Here is a 26,449-nt window from a genome sequence, read left to right as displayed (position 1 = left end):
TATGGATTTACGAGAATCTAGCGAAGACGGCAGGAAATTGTTCGAATTTTAATCCTCTCGCACTTGACGCGTATCTGCTATATCGTACTTTAATCGCTTACCAATCAAGCAGTAGTTGTTATAAATCAATCGATTTAAACTTTGAAAATAGAATTCGGATCTAAGTTGAAGAAATAGCGACGAAAGAAATATCAAGCGAATCCTTGGAATTCTTTTGGATGGTCGCAATATGAAAAAACAGAAATCGGTAAAATGAAAGTAAAAGTACATTGTTTCGCATTCTGTAGATATATCTCTATCAAAATTTCTACGAAAGTTCTAAATACGAAACGTTTCAACCTACGTATACGCTTATTGGTTATCGTACCGATTCCATTGCCTGCGGTAAAACTCGATAAACTCGTCCGTCTGCATTCGCGAAGGATTTTTCAAACACGCGATATCCGACCGTTAATCGGGTTATTTGTGACGACAAAAACAACAATCGTCCCGTACGAACAACTCTGTCTCGAACGAAATATAACATATTCCGCGATATATCGCAAAACTTTGGTAACTAGTTTACACGTGCCATAGGACGAAAAAGATCAGAAGTCGCTGAACTTGATCGTTTAATTCGTTCCCTATGCACCGCTAATTACTCCATTCACTCGAAACTTGTTCGGACGTCGTAGACGTCACTTGGGAAGAACGTCTTCTTCGTTCACGTCGATTTCGATATCCCATATGCAACGACCTTTTCCTTTCGTTTCTATTCATTCGAACGGTGCAAGACATCGTCGCGAACTTTCTCCTGGACTTGCAAGGATCGTCCATCTATCATCGAGACGCGAAACAGAAACGAGAGTCCGAGCGGCAATGCTCCAAGAGGGCAAAGAGGCGAGAGTGACTCTCGGTTGCAGAAGTGCATTGCACCGGGCGGGGTCGCGCGTCGCGTTACGACCGCCTCGAGAAAAATGCCTTTTTACGCGGCGCGGGTAACGCATTAGCGCTAAGGAACACGTGTTCGGCACGAACACTTTTCGTTACACACTTGTGAACGGAGCACGGCGTGCGTGCCGTCTGCGTACACAACGCAGTCTCGCATAGGTCTCACATAGGCCGCATGTTCGCTCTTTTCATCGGCCGATACTTTGTACTCGTTCGCGGATTACCGCGCTCAGCGTTTCAACAAAGAAATAGGAAAAAGAGCCGACCGTTTCCCTTTTCTTTGGCACACGTTCTATACATAGAAGTTGCGTGCCTGAATGGCGCCTGTTCTTACGCCAAGATTGGAGTTGGAATTCGGTTAGTACTCGTTTCTACGTTTTATTCGTTATTAGCGGATATAACTTCTAAGGTGAATTCAGCGCATGGCTGTACTAAAATATTTTTCTTAAGAGTGCGCGTGGAAATTGGGCGACGTTGTTCGACAAGTAATAGATGATCTTCTCCTGTTTCATCGATTTACACGTATTTTCCAATGCCTAGCTGCCAGTCAACCGTTGACTCGTGTTCATTTGGACGATAGTATGGATAGAATTTACCGCGAGGATTGAGGAGAGTCTTGCTTAGCGCAAAACGTTGGAGGAAACGAATGAAGAACAAAGATTTATCGGGAAAAAATAGCGATGAACAAGGAAGACTTCGTTGCTATCGAAGAATACGAGGGCATTGTTTTACGTCAACGAAGATGACGATGAATAAAATTGAACATTTCTGTGTATTTCTATCCAATTTTCACTATCATTGTTATATATCACTTTATTTCTATAATTGTTTTAAATCGAAACGTTACAAGAAGAACAGCGGAATTTGTATCCGCGTTAATTTATTTAGTTTGTTAAATTAATATGTAGCTTTCGAACGATACACTCTCGATAGAATATGGTGCACGTTATAAGATTATTTGTAATTAGTTTAGCTTCCATGTATCTGAAATATCGAATTACACACGAAGAAACGAAGCCTAAGGATAAGATGCATGTCACTGACGCCAATCGGGGTAACCATATTACATTTGAATCACGTGAGGATTGCCTTTCTCTAGGAAACGTCATTGAAAGTCTGTTTAAAGTTCCCGTGATGCAGGGTAGTTAGGTTTCGCGTTATTTAGGAACTAGTACGGCTCGTATCGACTCGTGTCCGCGACAGCGCACGTTCATACGTTAACGAACGACCCACCGTTGCATTTCCATTCCGCGGCGCGCACCAGGCGACGTGATTCTTTTCTCTTCTCCCCCAGGCTTTTTTCGCTTTTTTCTTATTATTCGGTATTTGGTGCCGGGAGCACGTTCGTTAGCCGTTACTCGATAACTGCGCGTCGTCACGGCACACTGCGGCTAGCTCCAACGTTGACTTCACCTCGCAACAACGTAAGCTACGTTCTCGCGAAAATAGTTTCCTTCTATTCTTCCCTCGGACATTGTACCAATCAAGTACGGTAGAAGCTGGTTTATTCGTTCCTTCTTGTACGAGCAAGAATGCTCAACTTCGGCTATATGTACGTTAGATATCGTTCGTAAGTATTCGCACGTTTTAGCATCGTGCATCTCGATATAAATTAATGGGAAACTTTGTACTTTTCTTCTAATCGTTCGTTCAAAAATTGACAAACAGTGCATTAAAATTGAGTACGCGATGAATATGAATACATCTTGTAGCGGTTTCCATTACTTTTTTCCAATTCTTTTTTAGTATTGCACAGTTTTCAGTTTCGTCCAATGATAACAGTCTTCTTTACGAGCTTTGGAGAAGCTCCCTCATCCGATCTCTGATAGCCTATATTATCACAAGCTTGGTAACGAACAACAGAGCTTTAGATCGAGAGGTTTTGATCGAATTCTACAGAGACGAGAGTCAAGGCGACAGAGCACGATGAAAGAAACGACGATCAAGGTTTCGTGGTCGCGTTAATGCCTTGGAGCGGGAATTAAAGGCTGAACGAAACGGCCGACGAAACGGGCAACAGTCTCTCGGAGGCTTTATTACGTAATAAATATTAAAATTCATACGGGTTGCACCTCTACCGAGAATCGATCTTCGACCGGTCCAAAGGGACGGCTATAAAAGTCCGGAGGAGAGAGACGCGCTACTCTGTGCCGAAAGGCAGCTCCTCTCTCGTACGACGCTATTTTACTTTTATTCGAGCAGATCCATTCTCGGACGGTTTACGATCCGTCCTGCCATCGTGCGGTCTCTCGCGCGGCTTTGTGAGACGCGAGACAACCTTGCCAGAAAGAAAAACTTCAAGGAATTCAGGCCTCGTTGAAATCCGCTCGAGTAATTAAGAGATTTTTGGAATCTACGAATCGATGGGTAATTTACGATTATTTCTCACAGATATATATCGATGTATATCGTTCGTCGCGATGAATCGTCATCGGAAGGTTGAGTCGCGTGTTAATGTCGATCTTTAGAAAAACAGTCACTAAAGAAAATCGCTTCAAACTATCGTTTGGCTGAGTAGAAATAACGTCACAATTATTTTATACTACGACATTCTTCCTAAGATAACCAGGATCCACAAGTTTCATATCGCTTCTGCAACCGCCTGATCGATAGCATAAGACGTCTTATAAATCTCTTTATCATCCACTTTTCCACCCTGATCCATCAAAGAATCGACTTTCGCTCACCCGATCAAACAGGAAAAATGCCGAGGTTTCCGCAGGATCTAAGATTATTATTCAAATCCCGAGCAAACTGAATTCCTTCAACTGTTGCGAAAGAACACCCTCGCTTTCGGATTCACCGATCCGAGAATTGAATTCGCAAACATAGCGGTCGAGACGTGGTACCGTTACGGCACCGTGTTTCAGTAGTCGAGACAGAATTAGACAATAAGGAGCAAAGTCCTGCGAAGAAACAGATCGCGTCGGTTGCACGTATCGTCGGGAACCGATCGTAGGGAACGAGGAGTCTATCGATCGATCGGTCTCGTTCCCGCCGCCCCCGGGACATCTCGGTTTCTGCCTTTATTTGTATCTGCGCTAGCCGCTCCAATGTCGTTTTATCGCGTTTACGACCTTGTCGAGCAAATGTACGAGCCGAGCGTGGACGTTCGACGACGACAGACAGAGTCAATTCAGCTTGTCCATAAACACCCATCCACGTTTACCTCCATAAAACGAAATAAAGTCCTAGCGCGCGCATCGACGAGAGTCCCGACGATGGGCGGACTTCTCCCCGTTCCCGCGAGTGATGGATTTCCTCTTTGACGGATCGCTCGTAAACCTCCTCTAAATGTTTTCTCGGAAACGGTCAGAGAGAGTGAGAGAGAGAGAGAGCCAATACGGATTTCCAAGCGAGCACGCGGATACTTTTCTCTCTATTTTTTCTCTTTTCATTGGCTACTCTCCTCCTTGTTGGATCAAAGATCAGAGTGCTTAGGGCCACCCGCTGTTTTTAGTGGGTCTTAAATCGGGATTATGTCGGGATTACAGGATCCTGCGTACGCTATCGTTTCTTCTGGTAGCGGCCAAAGGATCGCATGGAGCTTACAGCGAAAATGATCCTCCTACAATTCTCCTGCTTGTCTATCATTCTTCTTGGTCTTGGTCGCTACTTTTACAAGTTTTATCGTTAGATCCTTTTTATCTTAACGTCGTTTCGTTAACTAGATTTTTATACCTTTATGCCAAGTTTATTCGTTAAGTATATAACAGTTGCCAAAGAACGTGGAAACCGAAAGATCAACGAAAATAAGATTATTACGTTCTTTATCCTTATATTTGATCGTTCTGACGGTACCCATTCACGTTAGCGTAACAGTGGCACGTTTAACGATAGTATTATGGTTCTTCTCGATACGGTAGTTTACAGACGAGACGAGCTTATTTTATTTGCCAAGTCAGGTTTCAGTAACAGAGTTGGTGGGTTCGAAGGGGTTGCAAGAGTCGAGTCACGACGAGTATCGTGCATTTTCGGGGTTATCTCCTCCGTCACGAGACAGAAGACAACGAAGACGCATGTCGACCGTTTCACTCGGTGCCAGGATCGTTTCGCGAAGAATTCGCAAATTGAAAAAACCCTAGTCTCTCTCCACGCTGTTCGAGCTCCCGTTTCGTTTAATTGCTTCGCACGGCCGACTCGTTTCTAGCATCGATCATTCTCCCGTTCTTCCTTTCTTTCTCCCTCGTTCTTCCTTTTTTCTTCCGCCGGTCGTTTGCAAATCAGAGAAACGTTGGTCGATCGTCCTCGCGTTTCCGAGAAGTTTCGTGATAAGTCGACGATTAGCGGTTCCGGAGAAGCGTGGCGGCTGGTCTCGGCCTGGCTACGAGGAAAAGGGGTGAGCAATCATCAGCAATTATTCGGAATCCCAGCATATAACGACGTGCACCCGCTGATTGATGCCCTCCAGGCGATCTGGCTACCGAAGGAGGATCGCGTTTTCGTGCAGAAGCCCCGAAATTCCTTCGACATTAATTATTATAATGCGAATCGGATGAGATCTGACCGTACCGCCGACATTCCGAGACCGGTAGCCCGGCTATCGTTTTCACGCAAACGGGGAATCTCGTAAATCGTGTCATTTTTTCACAGAATTACCCAGGAATTTGAATAGCTTCCCTACCAGCTTAAATCGCTCCATTCGTTTCGTAACAGAGAATTATTCTCTGAAACTCTTCTTAAAACTCTTCTATAAAAGTCGACTATAGTAGACTCGAACCACGGATTACGATAATTCGTTTATCCTCGTCTGCGAGTAAATAGTAGTACGATCGCGGATGAAAACGAAGGGCGAGCTCGTGAACGAGCACGATCGTCCTCTCGAGGGAACCGAGTCAAATCGCGCGTGTGGCATGAAATTTCGACGCGAGCAGAAAAGAAGAAGCGGACGACGTCGCGGCACACCTGTCCAATTAGTTCTGCGCTCGTGCTCGAATTCGACCTACATTTTCCAGCGGCGGACAAGTGACCGGGTAGCTTCCAGTATCGGTGAACGAGAAAGGAAGCGATATAGGAAAGAGGAGAGAGAGAGAGCGAGAGAGAGTGAGAGAGAGAAAGAGAGTCGGCACGGTTCTCCGGCACGTTCCAGTGCTATAGATAGCTCGCGCACGCGAGCCGAGCGAAAAGCATTTAGCAGGATGACGTTCGCACATTCTAGACGTCTCGACGCCGCGCCGGCCGTTCTCGCCGATCATCCGTTACGTTCCCGTGACGTAATTGTCGAATTCTTGCTCCGACAGTCTGCCTCCGTTTCTCGCCTTCTCGCTATCTCTCCCTTTGCTTCGCTTCACCTTCGTCTCTCGCTTTCCCTCTCTTTGCTTCTCTCGCGTATCCAGCACGCTTAGACGCCTGGAGATGGGTGACAAGAATGATCGTTTGCAGCGAGACGATTGATTAACGACGAACCGTCGAGTTTTTCGCGATCGGGTCTCCACTTTCGTCTCTGGATAATGTCGCCTCTGTCGAAGTTGTAAGAAGAAAATACCGAAGAGGGAAAATATCGATGCGAAGGAAAGAGGGAAGAGGCGAAAGAGGCAAAAGAAGAAGGGAGGAAGGTGGAAGAAATCGGAGAACGGGTTCCGCGTTCTGCAGCCTCGACGCTGGCCAGGCGTGGGAAGTGAAATACGAGCGTTGTAGACGGCCAACGGCCATTTCCATCCTGCCGGTTTAGTATTGGCGGGCCACTAAGTCTGAACTAATTTGCTTATTAATATTTCACAACAGCGCCGATCGCTCTGGGGGTTCTTGATATATCGTCTCTCCCACCCTGACTACCGATCCCTCACCCTCTGTCCCGGTCTTTTCGTGTCTTTCCTCTTGCGCTCGAACCTGCATCCACGTTTCTTCGCTCGCCTTCCATTTGTTCCCAATTGGAGTCGTAACTTGGAACGCAAGCTTTGTCGGTTGGACCAGTGAAACCTACATATTTACCTTTTAATTTGTTCCTGACAAATTGTGGCCAGCACAGGATATATTAAGTCGTCTCGAAAGTTTTCACGGTTTTCGATGTATCTGATTCTTTATAATGTATTTCAAGCGTTCTAGAAACATTGTTGGACATTTTATATCGTACGTAGTATCTACTATGCTTGTCGTAACTTGCGCCTCTTTCCTTCACAAATCGTTTAGTGTACTTGAAAAACGAGATATAAAAGTGGAAACACAAGTAGTGAGAACACGATCGCCTAAAACTTACATCAATTATATATAATAGTTGTTGAAGTTTTTCTTTATCTCCGGTATGATTTTATGTAATTTTCTAGCAGTAGTTTCTTTGCAATCACTCGACAATTTTTCTCGATAATTTCTTTCATTCGCAGATTGCGTACAATCATAATGTGCTGGCAAAAGCGTATAAAATACCACAAAGATCGTTTCAAATAAAAATCTTCGATTTCGGTAGAATCGCGTTAGTGCAAAACGTTCGAGTTTCAAATTGCAGGAACTTTCATCGCGTTTACAAATTTAACCGAGTCGTTGGCTTTTAGCGCGACCTACTCCACTGGCACAACCCTTATACTCAACACGATTCGTTTCACTCAGATTTCTACTAAACGTATCTATTCTTTTTTTCTTCTTTCTTTTTCTTTTCTTTTTCTCTAAGAAAAAATAGGTCTCCAGTTATCACATTCTTTATTTCAAAATCGAACGAAAAAGTGATCTGCGATCTCGCTTTACGATCCATCGTCGATCGATTGAATCGGTCAAAGCCGCGCTACGTTGAAATCGTAAGCGTCGCGGCTGATCGTTCAAAGCTCGTGGAATGGTCGTTTAATGAGCTTTCCGTGCAAAGACACACGAACGACCGGGTTACGTGTAGGCAAAAGGTTCTCGACGAAGATAATTGCCGCGCGACGAGCTGGCTCGCCGCGATTAACGTCGTTAAGGCTCACAGCCGTATCGGCGCGTTTACGATCCCTGACGAATCCACGTCGCAATAGAGAGGAGGCGGCGAGCCACGAGAGGAGGCGGCGCGGCGTGCGCGCATGACCATGCGAGTCCGGGGATATTTGGGTCGTGACGGTGACCGTCGCAACGACGGACTTAAACCCTTATTCTGGCAGAATGACAAGCACGAATCGAAAGTTATTTCTGCGTGGCCAATATATAGGTTGATTTACGCCTGGCATCGGACAATAACGCGACCGGCCTGCAATATCACGGCTCGCGTTGGTATTTTATAACCCTGTAAATAGCCGCGAAGACGACGCTGCTTCTCGGAAGCTTCGATTCCCGAGAACTCGACCCCCCGTTCGAATCTCCTACCAGTTCGTAAGTTAACGTTCGAAGTCTTCGTTTCTTCTATCGATCGTTCAACTCCGACGAAGGTTGTCGTTGATCCTTGTCGAACGGACGAACTTGATGTTTTTACTCGTTAAACGTGAAAGGTGGCAAAGTTTGCTTTTTATCTTTGCATTAGGATAAAGCTGTACGAGCAACCGGTCATACAAGAACAGAGTACCAGTTAACGTGCCATTTTACGTCACATCAAAGCTTCGCCACATTGTTGGTAAGTGCCTGGCAGTCCTCCCAGCCGTGAATCCATCGCGGTCGCGATCGCGACCGAGGCCACGGGTACCAGCCGCCTCCAAACAAACCATCACGATTCCAAACACTTACTCGACAAACTCGCCGTCGTCGTCGTTGTCGTCGTCGTCGTCGTCGTCGTCGTCGTCGTTTCTATTTTCTTTCTTTTTTTCGACTGTGTCTCCGACAGACGAAACGAAGGCCGTGGCTGAATTCGTGCGGAACGAGCTCCACGTTTGAAGAAACGTCTCCAGAGAGCTCGTTAACTATGATCAAAACGAGAATTTTGATACGCGTTTGGCATCGTCCTTCTAGTGCCTCGAGGTTCACCGAACCAATGGAACTTTGATTGACGAAACAACGACGATACAATAGATCGTTGGAATCGAAATCGTAGCAGGATCCACATCGATATCTTGATAAAAACCAAGTAAAATCCAATTTACCTGAGTTTAGTAGCGCAAAGGCTAGCGCGACAGCAAGTTGGCATATCAAACGAGCTCGTAAAGTCTATCAGGCGACTCGTAACAGCGAGCGTTGGGCCGATCGCTTTATTGCGATATTATTTGGGGATTTTATTATTGTGTGGCTAAGAAACGGCTGTAATATAGGTCGCGAGTCGACCATGCCATAGAGCTGCGAGCCCACCCAGGTCGTCGCTACTCTTACGAGTTCTCCGTGGCCAAGGAACGTGAAAGAAGAACTAGAAGAACGCCGGGCAAAGAAACGACTGGACGAAGACGGACGACGTGGAATTATTCCTTCGCGTGCCACGCCCTTACTACTATCGTGTTTGTCTATCTTCTGTTTCACAGAGTTTTGATCTACTTTGCCGGGAAACATCGTCACCAGACACAACCGCGGTGACGCTCGGTGTAGGCGTAGAACGGGTAGGATTTATTATACAGATACTAATTTCAGTGACAAGTATCGTGCCGATGAAAATGTCAAGAACGCCAGCAACAATTATAGAAGATTATGTAAGATTAGAGCTTTTTGAGTTTCTCGAATTTTCTGGTCGTGAAGCTTGATAACTTTCAAGTAGGTATATACCTAAGGTAGATATTCTCTGAAAAAAAAAAACTCTCTGTCTGTATCTTCGCGCGTAAATTCATATCGCCATCGATCAATGAATTATTCCGACGATACGTTACAAATATATTCGCTTCATTTTAGCTGGTTATATCGTGTCGTCGTTGCGTAATTTTTATCGTTGTACAGGATGTTGAAAACAAGCGGTTCTAGACATCGGAGTAATTAAAAAAAATTCATTGATTCGATTGTTCGAATTCTAAAGAATTCGAAACTATGACGCTTCTCGAATAACGCTTCGAAATGAAACAATAATTTTATCCTTTGCTGCATCGATTATGAGATTAATCGCGTCCCAATAGACCGCTGTATGTAACCACGACACTTATAAATAATAAAATCACCGCAGTTCCATTCATTCGTAAATTCGTGATTGAAATCCATTCTATAGAAAAACAACCAACAACTTTTATGTATAACATTGTGAAGCTTAATCCTCGTGCGTGTAGATTTATCATAATTAAAATTTAAACGAAAGAAATAGCGAGGAATGTGACAAAAGGACAGACTAAAGGGGAAAATCCCCTGCTTGTTGTTCGTGGCGCGCGATATCAGGATCGTTTTGTTTCCCTGGATTAGAGTAGGGAACCGAAACGAGAACGACGATGCCACCCACGAATTATAAGCCACACCCTAGACCAACACAGGGGGTTGCCATGCCACCGACGGAGATACAATTATTTGATCGCCATGCAACAAGTGGCTACGGGGAGGTTTGCGGGAATCTTCTATTTTAGTCGGGGAGATTTCGATGCCTCGATAGAGAGGCTCTTACCACCGGCAGGATCGCCCCACAAGTCGATAATCCTACTCGAGCTGTTGTTATATCGAGATCAATACATAATAGAGTAGACCCCTTTCTACCAGTTTTTATGAAATAGAAACAAACAGAACGAATTTCGTCTCTTTATTCTTTAAGCATTCGAATTCTATTGAGTCGTAAATTTTTAATCTCTGGTTGAAATTCTCGTTACCGATCGACGCACACGCTGCGCAATTTGTAATTGTTTCGATGGTTTTAAGAATGGCGTAAAACCTTGTTTGTACCGTCATTTTCATGTATCTAATATTATAGATAGAATATCGTGACACGGTGATTATAAGTTAGGCTTGATCAAACGAAGAGGAATGTACGAAGGAATTTTACGAATTAAGAATCGATCGATTATCCTGTTCGATACAAAGTTGTGAAAAACGATAAAAGTCTATAATTTATACCTTCGTTCGTTCGTCAAGTTTCTCTTATCCTATCAAGATGGAAAATAAGATTTCAAGAAGCATATAGAGACAATTATAGACCAAAAATTAATTGCCAAGATTCGATCTAATGTTCAAAAATTATCAAGACCGAGTAACCTCGATCAACGAGTTAACGTTAGACGAAAAGAAAGAAAGAGCAAGGATAGTGTAACGTAGTTAAGGAGGAGGGTGAGGGAACGCGTGTCTGCACGGACTCGCGTTTGGCGTGGCAGAGGCGAGACACGGCGCAACCCCTTGCTTGGCCTCGACGTTCCATCGCGACTCCCTTGACAGTTAACTTCGCTAAGACGGATCGTAAATTACGCCAATATTTCCGCGAAATCCTAACAAGATTATAAAGCAGATTGTAGCACTGTTCGTGGCGGCTGTGGCCTCTCCCCTTTTTCCTTCGGACCCTTCTCGATCTCTTCGTGGCCACGAGCGAAGGGCTGCAACTTCGACGCTCGTTGGAAAGGGAAAGAAAGGATCGGTGTAAAGGAGGGCGTACAACGAGGGGAAGGGGGTAGACGAGCAAGAAAGAGAGAAAGTTCTATTTATAATGCGTTTGCGTCTTTGCAGGGGCCCCAGCCGGTGGAGGCAGTAAATGTCGCGTGTATTTCATATGAAACTCCACCCCCTCCCGGCTATTCTTCGCAATGCCAATCCCAGTCTTTCGTTCGTCTGATAATACCGACGCTAACAAAGTTAACCCGTATGAACAGAGAGAATCTTTCGTCTCTGCTCCCACCCTTGTCCTTCTTTTTTCCCTTTTTCTCCGTCGTATTCTTGTACCGCGTGCCTGTTGTTCGAGCGCGATTAAGTTAGGCGAACGAAGATCGTCGATATTACCAAAATTCGAACGATTGAGATCGACGCGTGGATCTACCGCGTTGATCTTTGCAAAACTGTGATCGAACGATGGACAAGTTTTTGGGCTTACGATTTTTTGTAAATGTTCTTAAACGTATCTATCGACAGATTTGAACACGAGGATAACGTTTCGATATTCGTCAGACGGCAGCGCGTATCGCAAGTTGGCTCGTAAAGTGCGCATCGAAAGTAGCGTAGCAGCTTCGTTCGGAAAGTTGCTCGGTCAGTTTTCGAAGCAGCCGAAATACATTCAGACGTGAATCGCGTCTTTCGTCCGGTTAATTAAAGAAATAAACCCCATGAGACTAAAGTAACGTGCAATCCACGTTGCATAGCTTATTAGCTCTTATTGAATTCGTTAACGCGATAGATTCTTCCAATGTAACAGACGTTACATCGTATTTTCGTAAACAATAACATATCTACCTCGTCACGTTCCCATTAAATTTATTTGTCACGCAAAAGAGGGAGAATACATGTTACGTGTTACATACCCTTATCTTCCAATGAATCATTTTTTTATCAGGAAGTAACTACCTACGTGAAAACACTATTAAACTTACTTACTAAACTTATATTATTGAAACTTATCATACTTGAACCTAATTGATTAGTATTTATATGAATATCATAATATTAGGTCGCCCGAAAAGTTTCTTTCGTATTATAAGGAAACAATGGATGCACAACATTTTTCGTTTTATTATTATTTTATCGAATTACGTATGATCGATTTTGTTCTATCAAAATAAAGATCACAACGTTCGACAGATTTCATGTTTGTATAAAGATGCGTCGTTGTAAAAGACGTGTCTGTAAAAGAAAGACACTTTCATAGCGTATGAATATATTTCGTAGCCACTGTACGTACGTCGAAACTGAAAAAAATATCCGACCTACCTTTGCGTAGGAGCGCAAAAAATGATTTTGTCATTAATTCCCGTGCAATTTACATACCGTTATCACGGATCCGCTAAAGCGTTCAACGCTTGTAAACAATAATTTAAGTTGGTTCTCAAGGCGAATGACTACCTCGTCGACAATGTTGCTGGAATTGTCGACTTCGAAATGGAAATTGTAAATGGTGTGTAGTGGCAGCGAGTAGAAAGGGAAAAGGACGCAAGAGTATATTTCGCAGGGGTATATTCCTTTGGCAGCTTATTCGATAGATTCCAGGGTCGTCACGCGAGATTCTGCGAAAAGTCGTTTCGCGCGCGTCCGAAAGGCTTTTAAAGCAGGCGCGTTAGTCGGCCCACAGCGGGTCGCAGTTCCTGCGTCGGTTAATAAAGGCCTCCGACATAGTCGATCGTTATTAGATCGGGCACTCCTTCGGCCCGCCAATCTTACCCGCCCAATATACTTCGCAATAACTCATAAAATGCAACATTTTGTTTCGTATACCAATTATCCCCTCTACCGACATGGTATCGAAGGGCCGGTTTGTTTCTGTTACGATCGTCCTGCTCGATCGCTGATTGCTACGAACGAGGAAACACGGCGCATTATGGACGAAACGTAGTCTACCACATGTTCGTGTTATTATTACATTCTACGTTCGATGGATTTGTAGTAATAAAAAGACGGCTGCAATGTTCAACCTCGCTGTACTTGGCATTTGCTAAATTAATCCCGCTAAAAATATTCTTTTTTTAATACTTTCAATCGCTTATTACGAGTTTCGACAGTAATCGTCCGATTTTGCATTAGAAATTTAAAGCGCGATATAAGAGACGATATTATGGAATATTTTTCAAGCTACTGTGTCTATGTATTTCATCGTAACGACGTGGCTCTTGTCCACTTGTCCGTGTCTCTTCTCCTTTACACATATCGAGTTTCTACATTGTAAGAAACGATATGGGTTATTGAAACTTTGAATATTATTGTTGCTCTTGTTACGTTTTCGCAGGAAAATTCCATATTCGAATACGAAAAGTGTAAAAGTAGGAATAACAAATACTTGAATAAATGCATTAATACATAGATAAATATATATGTCGCTCGCTATACATGTATTAGTCTGATGATAGGTGTTGTGTCATCGGTCGATGCTATTAGGAAAAAAAAAATGATGTGAAAAGTAAACGACCTAATGTATCCGGTCAGTATCGTATGTACTTATACGTATCTATTGAATATGGAGTAGGAAGAGAACTACCGCGGACAGATAAAAGAAAATTAGCTTTTCATGGTAGCAGCGAAAAGCCGTGGCTCGTCATTACGCTCTACCGTCACGGGTTACGCTTCGTGAGCTCCGATTGCATCGCGGTAAAGTTGGGATAGGATATCGAGACGGTCTGATTTCCACTTAAAACGATGCCGCCTTATTCTAAAAGAAATTTTAGTCGGATTTTTAATTCTTTATTTATGAATTAAGCAATCGTGTCTCGCATCAGGGGATACAAGTATGCTGGTAAATCGAAGATTTACCTGATGCAAATCAAAATCGCTTTGACCGTAATGCAGGTGAGACAATATACTTTCCGCGGTATTCTCGCCATCATTGACTAACTTTCCTTTCTGGTACGTCACCTCCGTTTAATCCACATGACGTGAAAAATGTTTCTATCTTTGAAGGCTCACGCTTGGCAACTCCTATGATATATCGACGTGTTCCAGTAAAATCAGACTACCTAGGATGGTGAAAAATTAACAACCTCTGTGCATTCCGTAAAATTCAAGAATCCGAAGAAAACGTCAGTTTAGGATGCTGTTTGTTTAAAAAAATGTCTAACGAAGAAGAATCTGTTAGAGGAAATAAAATTACCATTGATATTTAGAACATTAATATCGAATTAATGGGACAAGTGGCAACAGATTTATTTACATTTTATATCACTTTATTATTTACATGTCAGACCACTGAGACAGTGATTCCAAATTTTTGACCGCTTTTATAGCTATATACCTACGTCCTTGGAAGAGGTGAACGCGCGACTTTCGTAGAAATTATCTAACAATGGTAGCTATAAATACGAGCAAGGTTCGCATCGATGAGGCAGTCTGATGGGTCGTCTCGTGCGCAGCGGCAAGTACGTTCAACCCTCGGTTCCCAACGAAGCGCGCGAAAATTATGTACAACGATAGGTACATAACGCCTGTACGCCACGTCGAATGGCTACTTTGTCTGGTCGAAGCGAGCATGCAATGGCCACCATTGCGGCTCGCTACGGCTGGAATACGCCGGCGGGACGCGGCCGCAGCGGCGCGGCGGCGGTGGCGGCGGCGGCCATTATAAAAATAACTGCTGATTGGACGCCCTACCAAGAAAAATCGTAATCGCATCCTGAAATGCCTCTTCCCTCTTCCCTTCCGCTCCCTCTTTCTCCTGTCCCCCGTTTCCTCTTCCCCTTGTCATTTCTTTCTCTTTATCGTTGTATCTCTGTCTTTCTTCTTTGCCCGGTAGATTTTTGCCCGGTGTCGAACAACGAGATTCGTTCCCGTTGACTCGCACACCTTCCACTCTATAGCACTGTATTCTTCAAAGTATCAATTTCTCGCGATATCCACGTTAAATCGTATTTTCGGCCTTTTAAAATACAAAATTTATACAGTGACAAGATAAATCTTGTATCAGACGAGAATTTTACTTTTTCAAGATTCTTAACAATTTCCTAAGGTTTCGTCGTTTACGACATTGTTTCTCTCTTTTCTTGGTAGACTTTTACCCGATGACGAACGACGCGATCCTTTTCCGCGGACTTTCGCGAAAGGATCGATTTTCCAAAAAGTCTAGTATCGTTCGTATTTTCGTTCGCTTACTCGTAACTCGTCTTTTCATCGTCTATCAGATCTTATCTCAGCTTCGGAAAGTCTGTCGTTTACAACGTTGCCCTTCGGTTCTCCACAGACCGGTCCACAAGCTCGCTCTTTTTATATTCGAAATCGCGAACCAGCCATTTTCTTTCGAGAGGAACGCGCACAGCGATGATTTGTGCTCCCACAGGCAGCAAAGAAAAAGCACGAAACACGTGGATGGATTGGACAGCAAGGGGGATTTAAAGTCCGCGAAGGCTCGTCGTGGCAACGCAAGGATGGGAGGCAGAGAAGAATCGGCCGCCATTTTGCGAGCGCAGCTTTTATCGCCGCGCCCTATATAGGAACATTATGCCTGGGTTGCCGGGTTGCGCGTATATCAACAATAATTGCAGGGCCAATAATAAAGCTGGAGGGACCACGCTCGATAGCCCGAAATTGCTGGTTCCCCTACCTCAGCCTGCAACGTTTTATTGCCTCCACTCTGGAGAGCAGGAATGGCGGCAGCCCCCTTCGTCCTTCTCGATGGCGGATAAACGATCCTGCGATACGATCACTCCGCTAGCGATGGTCTCTCGATATTCGTGACAGAGCGAAATTTCCAAGCGAATTACTCGCGCGAACCGCTATACTCGATACTAGAAACTATCAACGGCTATGGCGTAAATCTTGTATCAAAGAAATGGAAACGAAGGTTGTACGATAAAATAATTTTCGTTGTATCGAGTCGTTTACAGAAACCAATAACTTTCAATTAACTTTTTATTCGTTCGTTAATTTCGTTAAATACGTAGGTACGTACCTGATTAATATTCCATTCTTAAGCAAGTAATTACGTCTATATTGATTCCATCGGGACGATCGCGTAAATAATGGCAAATTCTAAAGCAATTTTAGAAAACAGCGTTTGTCACGTCATCGCTTTTCCGTATTTTCCGATTTGTGGAATTGATCAGTGAGAACTTCTACATGGTTCGTATCCTGAGCTATACGTATTAGATCGTTCGATAAATTTGTATCATTTATCTGATTAGTGTTTTAGTTGGATCAATAGTTGAAATATATCCTTGAATGTCGTGCAAAATTGTGATTGCTTCATCGTTCAACGACCTCTTGGTATCTCTTCGCCAACGTTTCTTCGCAGAACTGTTAAAATATCATAAATCGTTTTGTGACAAAAAAATGTTGTAGTATCTACGCGAAGCAGGTGGTAATCTGGTGAGACAATATCCGGAGAATACGATGATCAAATATTCAAAGCAAAGTCATGTAATTCTCTGTTACACACATTCTACCAAGACGACATCGTTCCGTAACTTGGTACGGTACCATTCTCCTTCTCTTTAAATACGAATAAATGGTTAATTTTAGAGTATGCAAGCTCACAGATACCTCACGAAGGGTACAAATGTACCTATCGTCTCACGAAAATTCGTTTAGATGCTCGAACATGCACCGTAGCGAATGCATAATATTTCAATGAAAAATTACAAATTAATCATCTCGAGCACTCTGTTAATTCAAGTAGCTACTAAATTCCATTGAATTTTAACCACTGTCGATACAAATTGCCGACAACAGAAACACGTTATTTTTGAAAATTCACGTTACGTGCATAGAAATTTGAATATTTTTCAAAGTTCGAAATTCGGAATAATACACGAAACAATCGACAACCCGGCGAATTGTTGTCGTTGGATTCCGCTGCATTTGGTTCCGCGAGCAACCCGGATCTAGTTACCTCAGGCTCGCTATTATTATTACAGATACCAACGCTGCTGCTTGTTCTCGTTATTATTCCTTTTGCCGTTCCTGTTCGTGGCATCGCGTTCGTCGTCGTCGTCGTCGTTGTTGCTGCTGCTGCTGCTGCTGCTATTGTAGCAAGGTGTTTCGTACGAAGAATCGTTCGCGAGCTCGTAAAGAGCCGCAAAGGAGAGCTCGCACGCGCGATAGTCACGAGTATTGCCCTTGTTAACGCCCCGTTAACTCGAACCTCTGGACAAACTCGTAAAATTTACCGGCTTCGAGCCGGTAAGACTACCACGCGGTGTACACGGCTGCCGGTGAATTTTCGCGTGACTTTAAATCGAGCCGGAATTATGTGTTTAGTGCAAACGTTGGCCAAGGTATCGCGATGCGAGAGAGCACCTATCTTGGCTCGCTTCCTTCTCTCCCTCTTTGCTTCTTTTTTTTTCTTTTTTTTCTTCTTTTTGCTCTCCTCTTCCCTTTACCGTGATTATTCGCCGTTTAAATCGACGTTACGCAGCCAAGGAAAGGAACAAGATGATCGTCGAATGTGGCCTTTTAACGCTACCATAATGGTACTTTGAGAATTCGAATGGAGGATACGCGTGAAGGGGATCATGCGAGGTTTTCAATTATTTTTCCTCCATGCACGCGTATTTACGAGAGCAACGATCAGATTACGGCACTAGTCCGGCTCGTAAAGATGACGTTTACGTACACGTTGTTGAGCCGCGAGATAGTCGCGAACGGGTCGCTAACTCACGTTAACACCCCGTTAACACGAATCCCGAACAAGCTCGTAACGCTCGACGACAGAATTCCTGCGTTACGACAATCGTGTCGACGAAATTCTATCGTCGCGGTATCGATTATACGTTGTAACTTTAGGAATCTGGAAATTTGAACGTATTCTAATCGTGACGTCTATGCTTGCCATTAAACGACAGTTGTATCGTAATTGTGTCATAGCGTATATACGTAGACTTTCTTTCTCTTGTTCTGGTATCTATCAGAGAACTAATTCGTGGCAAATTCATGCAAACTTCTACGGTTCTATCTGTCGAAATTTTAAACGATAACGTTCCGCAATGCGGTCACTGCTTTTCTTCTTTCCGCTTACTATATTTCTGTCTCTTTTTACAGTTTCCAGCAAGTGTCTATTGCTGACTCTTTTTAAATAAGATATACGTTGTACTATACTACGATTCTTTATTAAAACTAGCAAGCAGAATATTCGGAACTATTCAACGATGCAGTCACATTCTCTTTGCAATTTTTCACCATTCCTCTTTTTTTCCATAGTCGGAATACGTAGTGGAATTTTCGGTACGGACGTGACTATTGGATTGCGTTATTTTTTATCCAACATGTTTTTGACCGATACGTATAATATTATTAAACTCCGGGAAAATTCCACCATTAACGTTTCCTTCTTACAACCGTAAAGCTACAAGATTTTGATGGACGTAGAGCTTATATCGGATTATAAATACGGTGTGGGTCGCCGTTAGTTTTGTGGCGTTCGACACGATTCCTGCATGTTATCTTAAATGCCATTTAAAGCTCCGTAAAAGCTCGTAAAAGGCTCGTTTGTTGTTTGCGCGAGCGAGTTCGCGATAATTCCGATATAATTACGATTCTGCACGCGGTGCACTCGCGTGAAGAAATATTTGCCAGATTATCTGCACCATCGATTCGTTTTCTCCCGAACATCCCCCATTCCCCTTCTTCTCTCTCAAACTCCCTCGCCCATGCTCGAACGTTACCATTTTTCTTTATTCTATTTATTTCGTACGCGAACGTACGATACAGGTAAGGAGATCGTAAAAGCCGCGGAGCTCGCGTGATCGTTACGAATTCGTTATTGCTCTTGTTAACGCCCCTCGCTGGAAGCCTTGGACAAACCTCGTAAAGTTTCAACGGTGCGCCCCGCCATCGAATAGCGCACCGAGCCATCATCGTCGAAAATGCGTCAGAACCGATCGCGTGATGAATAAAAAGACCCCCAAAGTCTCGAGACGTCGAGTTTGCCTCGAACCGAATGATACATTTTTATCGTCGTCTATCTGTGGTCGTCGTTAGATAATTAACGCGTTGTATTAGGTCGTCCGAAAAGTTTCTTTCGTTTAATAAGCAAATAATGGATGCACAATATCTTCCGTTTTATATTATTTTATCGAATTACTTATTATCCATTTCGTTCTATCAAAATAAAAATCACAACGTTCGACAGATTAGGTTTCATGTTTGTATAAAGATGCGTCGTTGTTAAAGACGTATCTGTAAAAGAAAGACACTTTTCGGACAAACTAATAATTACATGACGAAGTTACATAGGCAACGCAACTTTGAAATTGCGACGCAGAGTTACTTTTTCTTGCTCTGGGACACCGACGAGTGTAGTGTCTATTAAACTATGTATATTACTTTCCTGTATCAGGTATATGCGTGTAAATACGTTATTTGCATTTTGCACTTGTGTAACATTTTAACGTCTTTTTCTGTCAACTCGATAATTAAAAATCATATTCGCTAGCAAAATGTTCTCTTCGTATATTCCAAGGTGTCGTTTGATACGATCAAAGGATAGTAGTTTTCGTCGTTAGATTTACATTTTTTGACAAAGTCGAGAGGGTAATCGGGGGAAGAAATTCAGTCTTTCCAGTCGGGCTTTAATTTAAAAATTGATAAACTCTGGTTGTTTTAAAATTTGAAGATATGAAATATGAAAAAATTGAGATACGTGATTATTCGAGTTAAGATATCGAGTCTTTGTTATCGTATTATTTTCGATAATTCCTGTAACTTTACTATAAATCGACCACGTTAGAATATCTTCGAGAAGAAAGAAATCCTTTTAAATGTAAAATACAATTACTTTTGCAGAATGTAAACATTTATAAAATTCATATGTATAATTCATATTAGGAATGTCAAAGAAACTACTTACAATTGGTCATAAAAAGATCGAGAGACTGTACAATTTTAATTACTAAAGTCGTACGTTTTCAGTGGATGTACAAGGACGGACAAAAATATTTTGTGCTATATTACACTACACTATGCAAATAACAATGGAAAAAAGCTTTTAAAAGATATTATTCATTGTTGTCTAAATGATGAAAAAAACATTGAAGAAGAGTGAATTTTTATGTTACAAAAAGTTTCGGACACTAATACTAATTATGCAGATAAAATTAGACTAATGATAATTATTCGGGAAAATTTAATATTTAATCGGATTTCCCGCATGTTTAAAGATAATATCTAAACATTTTGACATAGTGGAAATAAGTTTCTTACGATAATGAACACTGATTTCTTTTTCTACATTCTACTTCTAAAAGTTTTTTCAGCATACCCTCTATTTCACCAATGCACTTTGTCTTTTCGCAGCGGGATACTCATAATTATCGTATTTTTAAACCTGTACATCGGCTTTTGCAATCCGTAAACAAACTGCTAACAAAACCAATGCGCGAAATGTGATCACATTTCGGCAAAGTATTTGTTTATAAAGATTGTATAAAAACGCTGACACTACTTAATGAAAAAGTAAATTAACAAATCGTTGAATCTTGCGTTCGAAACTTTCTCTGACATAAAAACTCGCTGTTTTTCCGTATTTTCTTCGATACTTAGACAAGAATAAACGATAACACAACAGTTCTTTTTCAACCTGTTATCTACAAAAAGTAACGTGACATAATGTGATACATTTGTGTTGGGCCTTGTACATATTAGGTTGTCCGAAAAGTGTCTTTGTTATACAGACCCGTCTTTTACAATGATGCATCTTCATACAAACATGAAACTTAATCTGTCGAACGTTGTGATCTTTATTTTATTTAGAACAGAATGGATCATACGTAATTCGATAAAATAATATAAAACGGAAGATATTGTGCATCCATTATTTCCCTACAAAACGAAAGAAACTTTTCGGACGACCTAATACCTTTACCGAAAATATACAGCTTAGAAATAAAAATTGTACAGCGTCCGAATCTTTTTGCAACCGACTGTACATCCAGTAAAACTCTATCATCTTCTATCCTCGTTCATTTATTCTTCTTCGTTTCTTCTTGTTTTAGGTTTCTTAACAATTCGTTTTGATTTCAGGAACACCGATCAACCGTCTGCCAATAATGGCAAAATCGGTGCTTGATCTATACGAGCTGTATAATTTAGTGATTGCTCGGGGCGGTCTCGTAGACGTAATCAACAAGAAGCTCTGGCAGGAAATCATCAAAGGCCTCCACCTGCCGTCAAGTATCACTTCCGCTGCGTTTACTCTACGCACCCAGTAAGTAGATCGTGAAGTTTCTCATCCGGGACCCTATTCCGCCTGGTGCCTATTCGCTGGTAATTCGCATACAATAAGTCCCCGCGTTCGACAAAAGCTCATCTGAGCATGAAATCTGCCGCGATGACTAAGGACCAGGCGTTTCGTGTCGTTTCATATCCCGAAGCAGCTATTCGACACTCAGCCTGCGTCTTTTCTATTGCCATTCTTTTAATCTAATCGATCCTCCTTTTTTCTTTTTTTTCTATAAAAACAACAAAGGTACGTATCATCCTGATCTTTACTCGTCGTATGTGTTCGTCGCTTTGTATATAGCAAAATAATTCGCTTAAGATCCGACCATTGACTTCGAATTTGTTGATAAATTATTTAGAAATTTCTTTTTTTAATATTTAAGAATGCGCTTCAGCCCTTTGATAAGAGAAAAGGATGAAAGCACAAGCAAAAAGCCTACCGATGTCCCTATCGTCGACGCAGTTTCTTTAAGGTATCGCGTCATGTTGTCATATCATTGTGGAAGAACAAACGTTGATCCATTGCGTATTACAACGATGTGAAGTTTCGTTCTGTACTAATTAGCAGGCGAGATTTTTGTCGCTTAGGAAAAATCAATATTGAGAGATATAAAATTAGAATATATAGAAAAATAGTTGATCCAATAGCAAAGAAGGTCCGATCATATTGAACCAAACGCGAGCCAGTTAAAAGTTAATAAAATCGTGGTACGTTCGCGTGGTATGGGCCGATAGCGAGACCGACGCGAGTTGGTAACGCGAGTTGCAAGTAAATCGGTGCACGTTGCCAAACAACTAACGCTCGAAATGAGACATCTTTTTAAGCTTCGGATAGCTCATTACGACGTTTAAAAATTCACGAGCATAATTTATTAGGAGAAAGATTTTTATTTGCCTTAACTTCCTTTCGTCGTTAATTTACCGTTGATCCTAACCATTAGCATTTGCTCTATATGTTTCTATAACTAACGTTAAGCAAAGGGGAATTGTTACTTTATGATTAAATAATCAATTAATTGTCGATTAATAATTATGCGCTTGTTTTGATCTGTGTTACTGAATTTTAACCACTTGCGCTGAAAAGACGAGCCACGCACGTCGAGACGTTCTTGTATTATACAAACACGTCTTATACAAATCAAATAATACATTTATTTTATTTTAGTAATTTCAATCCATGTTCCGTACCGCGACCCAGCCATTATACACTCGTCCATTTCTTCATCCACGGTACTTCACAATCCTTTTATATTTCTATAACAACTTTTCGACGATAGCCGTTTCTAATTTTCTAAGGATGCCATATACCTTCTTTTTTTTTACTTATTTCTCTGTTGTTTCTCTTGTCTACGATTTCTTCAACATACTCACTCTGATCAGCAATAATACTCAAGGAACCGTTACTGCCGTGTCCAAATATTTAATATTTATTATCACTGATTCCATCTGCCTGCCATAAGGCTTAGTGTTTGCTGTCGAATCCTTTATTTTCACGAAACATTATTGTTCTTTTTTCTTTTTTAGTGGTTTTATTAATGGTAACGGTTAATCCCTCTCTCCTTGGGACACGCAGGATTTCCGGGATTCCGGCATTTTAATTCTCATTTTTTCCTATTTGCTTTTTCGACCAATTAGCAGCAATGACCGACAACGATGACAAATTTTACAAAATGGATGTCTTTCCGATTATCGATAGCACTGAATATTCATTTTCCAAGGAATATTCTACACGTGAAAGCTAAAAAAATACACAAAGAAGGTACAGAGTATGTGCGAAACGGAAGAAACAGTGAAACTAATGCCTTATGGCGTTCACATCCTGCCACTAGAAATTTCCGACTGTTTTCAGATATATCATAGTCTAGAAAATTCTTAATAATCAACATTGGTATCGATATCTGTGTAAAGTTCTTCGTGTAAGATTCTTCTCGCTTCAAACGACACCTCACGGCGAGTTATAGCGTAACGTGCTGGCACGCGTATCTGTAAATTCGTTGCCAGCGCAAGTGGTTAATGATCTTTGCATTTTCAACACATGTGTTACACATAAATGTTGTATTCTGCTTATTATAAACGTATTTTATTAAAGTCGAGCTGTACGGGATGTATAAGAAGCAAATGTAGAAACCACCGATTCTAAACCCCTGTAATTTTCAATGTCAACATTTCTTTCCTTTCAATAGACTAATAAGCACGAGGGACAAAAATCTCGAAGAAACTATGGATCGCAAATTCTACCGAAAGAAAGGCTGAAATTTTAATAATTCTTAAACTGGCTCCATTCGCAATGCATTTGCTTTTATTTCACATTCAATGAGGAAGTGGCGTGCTATCTACGAAGCAAGAAGAAATCAAAGGATGAGGAAATCAATCAGAATACAGGGAAAACACGATTGTCGTCGGTTGTGTTAACAATCTGACGATAGTCGAGAATTAACATCGTAATGTCTGAACGCAGATCGAACAGGTGTAAATTGGCGTAAGGAATTAATAATTGCTATTAGACCCACATAGAATAGTTCGTTGAGCGGTGATTAATCGTATAATTCGTATAATTCGAGATGAAAGTTTACGATCGTACAGAATTCGCTGCGTTCAAACACTGAAACATTGTTCCGTCCGGAATACCCAAGGAACCGCGTCAGGTTTTCGTCGGTAAAATTTATGGCATGGCCGTAAAGAGGACTAATTTTGAATTGGATCCTTATAGCTCATTAGGACAGACGTGCAAATTGCGTTTGGAATGTTTAGTTTATGTTGCATGCAATAGACAGAGGCGTGTTATAAGTTAGATACCTTCGGAGGATACTTTGAAATTACGATGCGATGGTACAAGTTGCCGAGATTTCTGACCTGTGTCTTCTTACCAATGGAAGATGATCGTGGCACACTTAGGATATCGTCTACTAAAAGACTAACTCTGCTAACGATCAATCGGCGTGTGTCCTGCAGAAACTCGAGAGCTCGGGCAATTCTAGTACAAACAGACATATTCTAACATTCCAACGATATGAACATATTCTAACGTTCGATGGACACGGCAGGTGTAGGCAGGTAGTACAAACAACACAAATACATACATTACGTTGCACTCGACTATAAATCTTTCTCATTAAAGTTCCTTGATTGTTTACAAAAACCATGAAGGAAATCTCAAGTGGCAAGCAAAGTTGTAATTTGTTCTTGAACGCGATGTGTACGAGTTCGCGCAAGAAAATTCGACTTTGAATTTGCCTCTTTTTTTGAGGGCTAATTTGATCGGACTGTACCGTGTCATCCTTCGAACGTTCACACGCAAAAGAGAGATTTACTTGTTTCATCTGTCTGTCGTAATCGCTTTACCAGATCGCTGTTCCGTGTGTCTTTTTGATACAACGAGGAAAAGCCGAGAAACGAGCGATCGGTTCGTTCTGTGTCTTTGGATCGAATTTTGATACGCAACGGGGCTACACTTGGTCATTCACGTTGATACGCAAGAGAGAACTATCGAAAAACGATCTTTGATATTTAAGGTGGTCCTTGACGTTTACCCCTGAACACGAAAGAATTACGCATACCAATAACAATTTCCTCGCATATTCCTGAAATTCAAGAAACGTTCTAACGATCGGCGAAAATCACGAGTGAAAAACGACGTGAGAAACGATTCAAAGAGAGCAGCGTGATTACACTGTGGATCGATTCGAATGTAATAGATGTAAATAGGAAATAAAGAAGCGAGAAAAGAATAGTCGAGGGGACATCAAAGGGTGCTCCACGTCTTTTGGACAGCCGTTGTTTGGGAAATACTATCATCATTACCATTGGTAAACGCGAGCACCAAGAAAGAATGTTTGTGTGCTTAAGATGGCGGCTTGTATCAGGAACAGCGTGTTCTCCGCGAAACAAAAATATACGAACCGCGGCGGCGGCACAAAAGAAGCTCGGTCAGGGGAACACACAATATTAACGCTCCTGGCCGTGCTGGGAACACTCAAAACCATGGAAAGAAGCCGGCGAGCGTGGCGGCCGGCTCGTGCCGGTTAACCCCATTCGTCACCTGCCAGAGGAAGTCGACGGGGCTATCCTCGCCTCGTCCCCTACGAGCTCGAGAATCGAAACGCGTGTCAAAATAAAATCTCCATTTGGTGCTGCGATTCGACGAATTCATTTACGTCCTGCGTCTATTGCACGATAGATATATTTTATTTTTTTTTTATGCAAATTACAATTCCAAAGGTTTTCCACGGTACGGATCACGATGCGCAATCAGTTGCCAACCCAATATACAGGGTGGTTGGTAACTGCTGGTACGAGCGGAAAGGTGGTGATTCTACGCGAAAAAAGGTCGAAAATACGAATAAAAATTTTTTTTTCTTAATTTTTTTTTTTAATTTTTCCATCGAGACAACGATCTACAGTGAGATCCGTTATAACGAGACTTGATAAAGTGCACGCGTACCGAGCGAAAATTCATAGTCGATTTTCTCGAAAACAAAGCCTCGAACGAAAAATTTTTATTCTATATTTTCGACTTCTTTTTTCGCGTAGAATCACCCCCTTTCCGCTCGTACCACCAGTTACCAACCACCCTGTATTATACAAGATTTTGCGAATTTGTATTGGACTCGTTCTGCGATCCGTGAATCACCGATCGTTATACAGCGAGATTTCCAACAACTTGCAACATGCCGCACGCATGAAACAGAAAACAGAAGAATATTTCTGCATGTTGTGGTCGTGTTGCTCCGCTATATCGTAGCAGCGGTTGAAGACGAGAAAGAATGGCAAAGGAAGAAAATCGCTGTTTCGTTGCGAATATCCGTTAACCGTCTCACATTGTCGATTTCTGTTTTATCTTTGTCACGAGTTAATGTTTCACACATGCCTAAACTTCACTCGAGAAACGCTCTTTAAAACGATGAAAACCGCATGAAAACCCATGCAATGGTCGAAATATACAGACGCTTACTGGGAACTTTATTTTATA

At 42.0% G+C, this 26,449-nt stretch overlaps 1 protein-coding gene across 3 annotated transcripts in view; it reads left to right on the top strand.

Moving 5' to 3' along the window:
- The window catches only part of LOC117206612 (protein dead ringer), a 136,227-nt gene that overhangs the window by 97,771 nt on the left and 12,007 nt on the right, over window positions 1-26,449 (top strand). For all 3 annotated transcript variants that reach the window (XM_033446098.1, XM_033446099.1, XM_033446100.1), the window contains exon 5: window positions 21,283-21,466. In XM_033446098.1, coding sequence (XP_033301989.1) covers window positions 21,283-21,466 — 184 coding nt within the window. The remainder of the gene's footprint in view (window positions 1-21,282; window positions 21,467-26,449) is intronic.

Source organism: Bombus bifarius, unplaced genomic scaffold (assembly GCF_011952205.1).
Source record: "Bombus bifarius isolate JDL3187 unplaced genomic scaffold, Bbif_JDL3187 scf7180000008008, whole genome shotgun sequence".
NCBI lineage: Eukaryota > Metazoa > Arthropoda > Insecta > Hymenoptera > Apidae > Bombus > Bombus bifarius.
The sequence above is the reverse complement of the archived record's forward strand: the minus strand, read 5'-3'. Positions and strand labels throughout refer to the sequence as shown.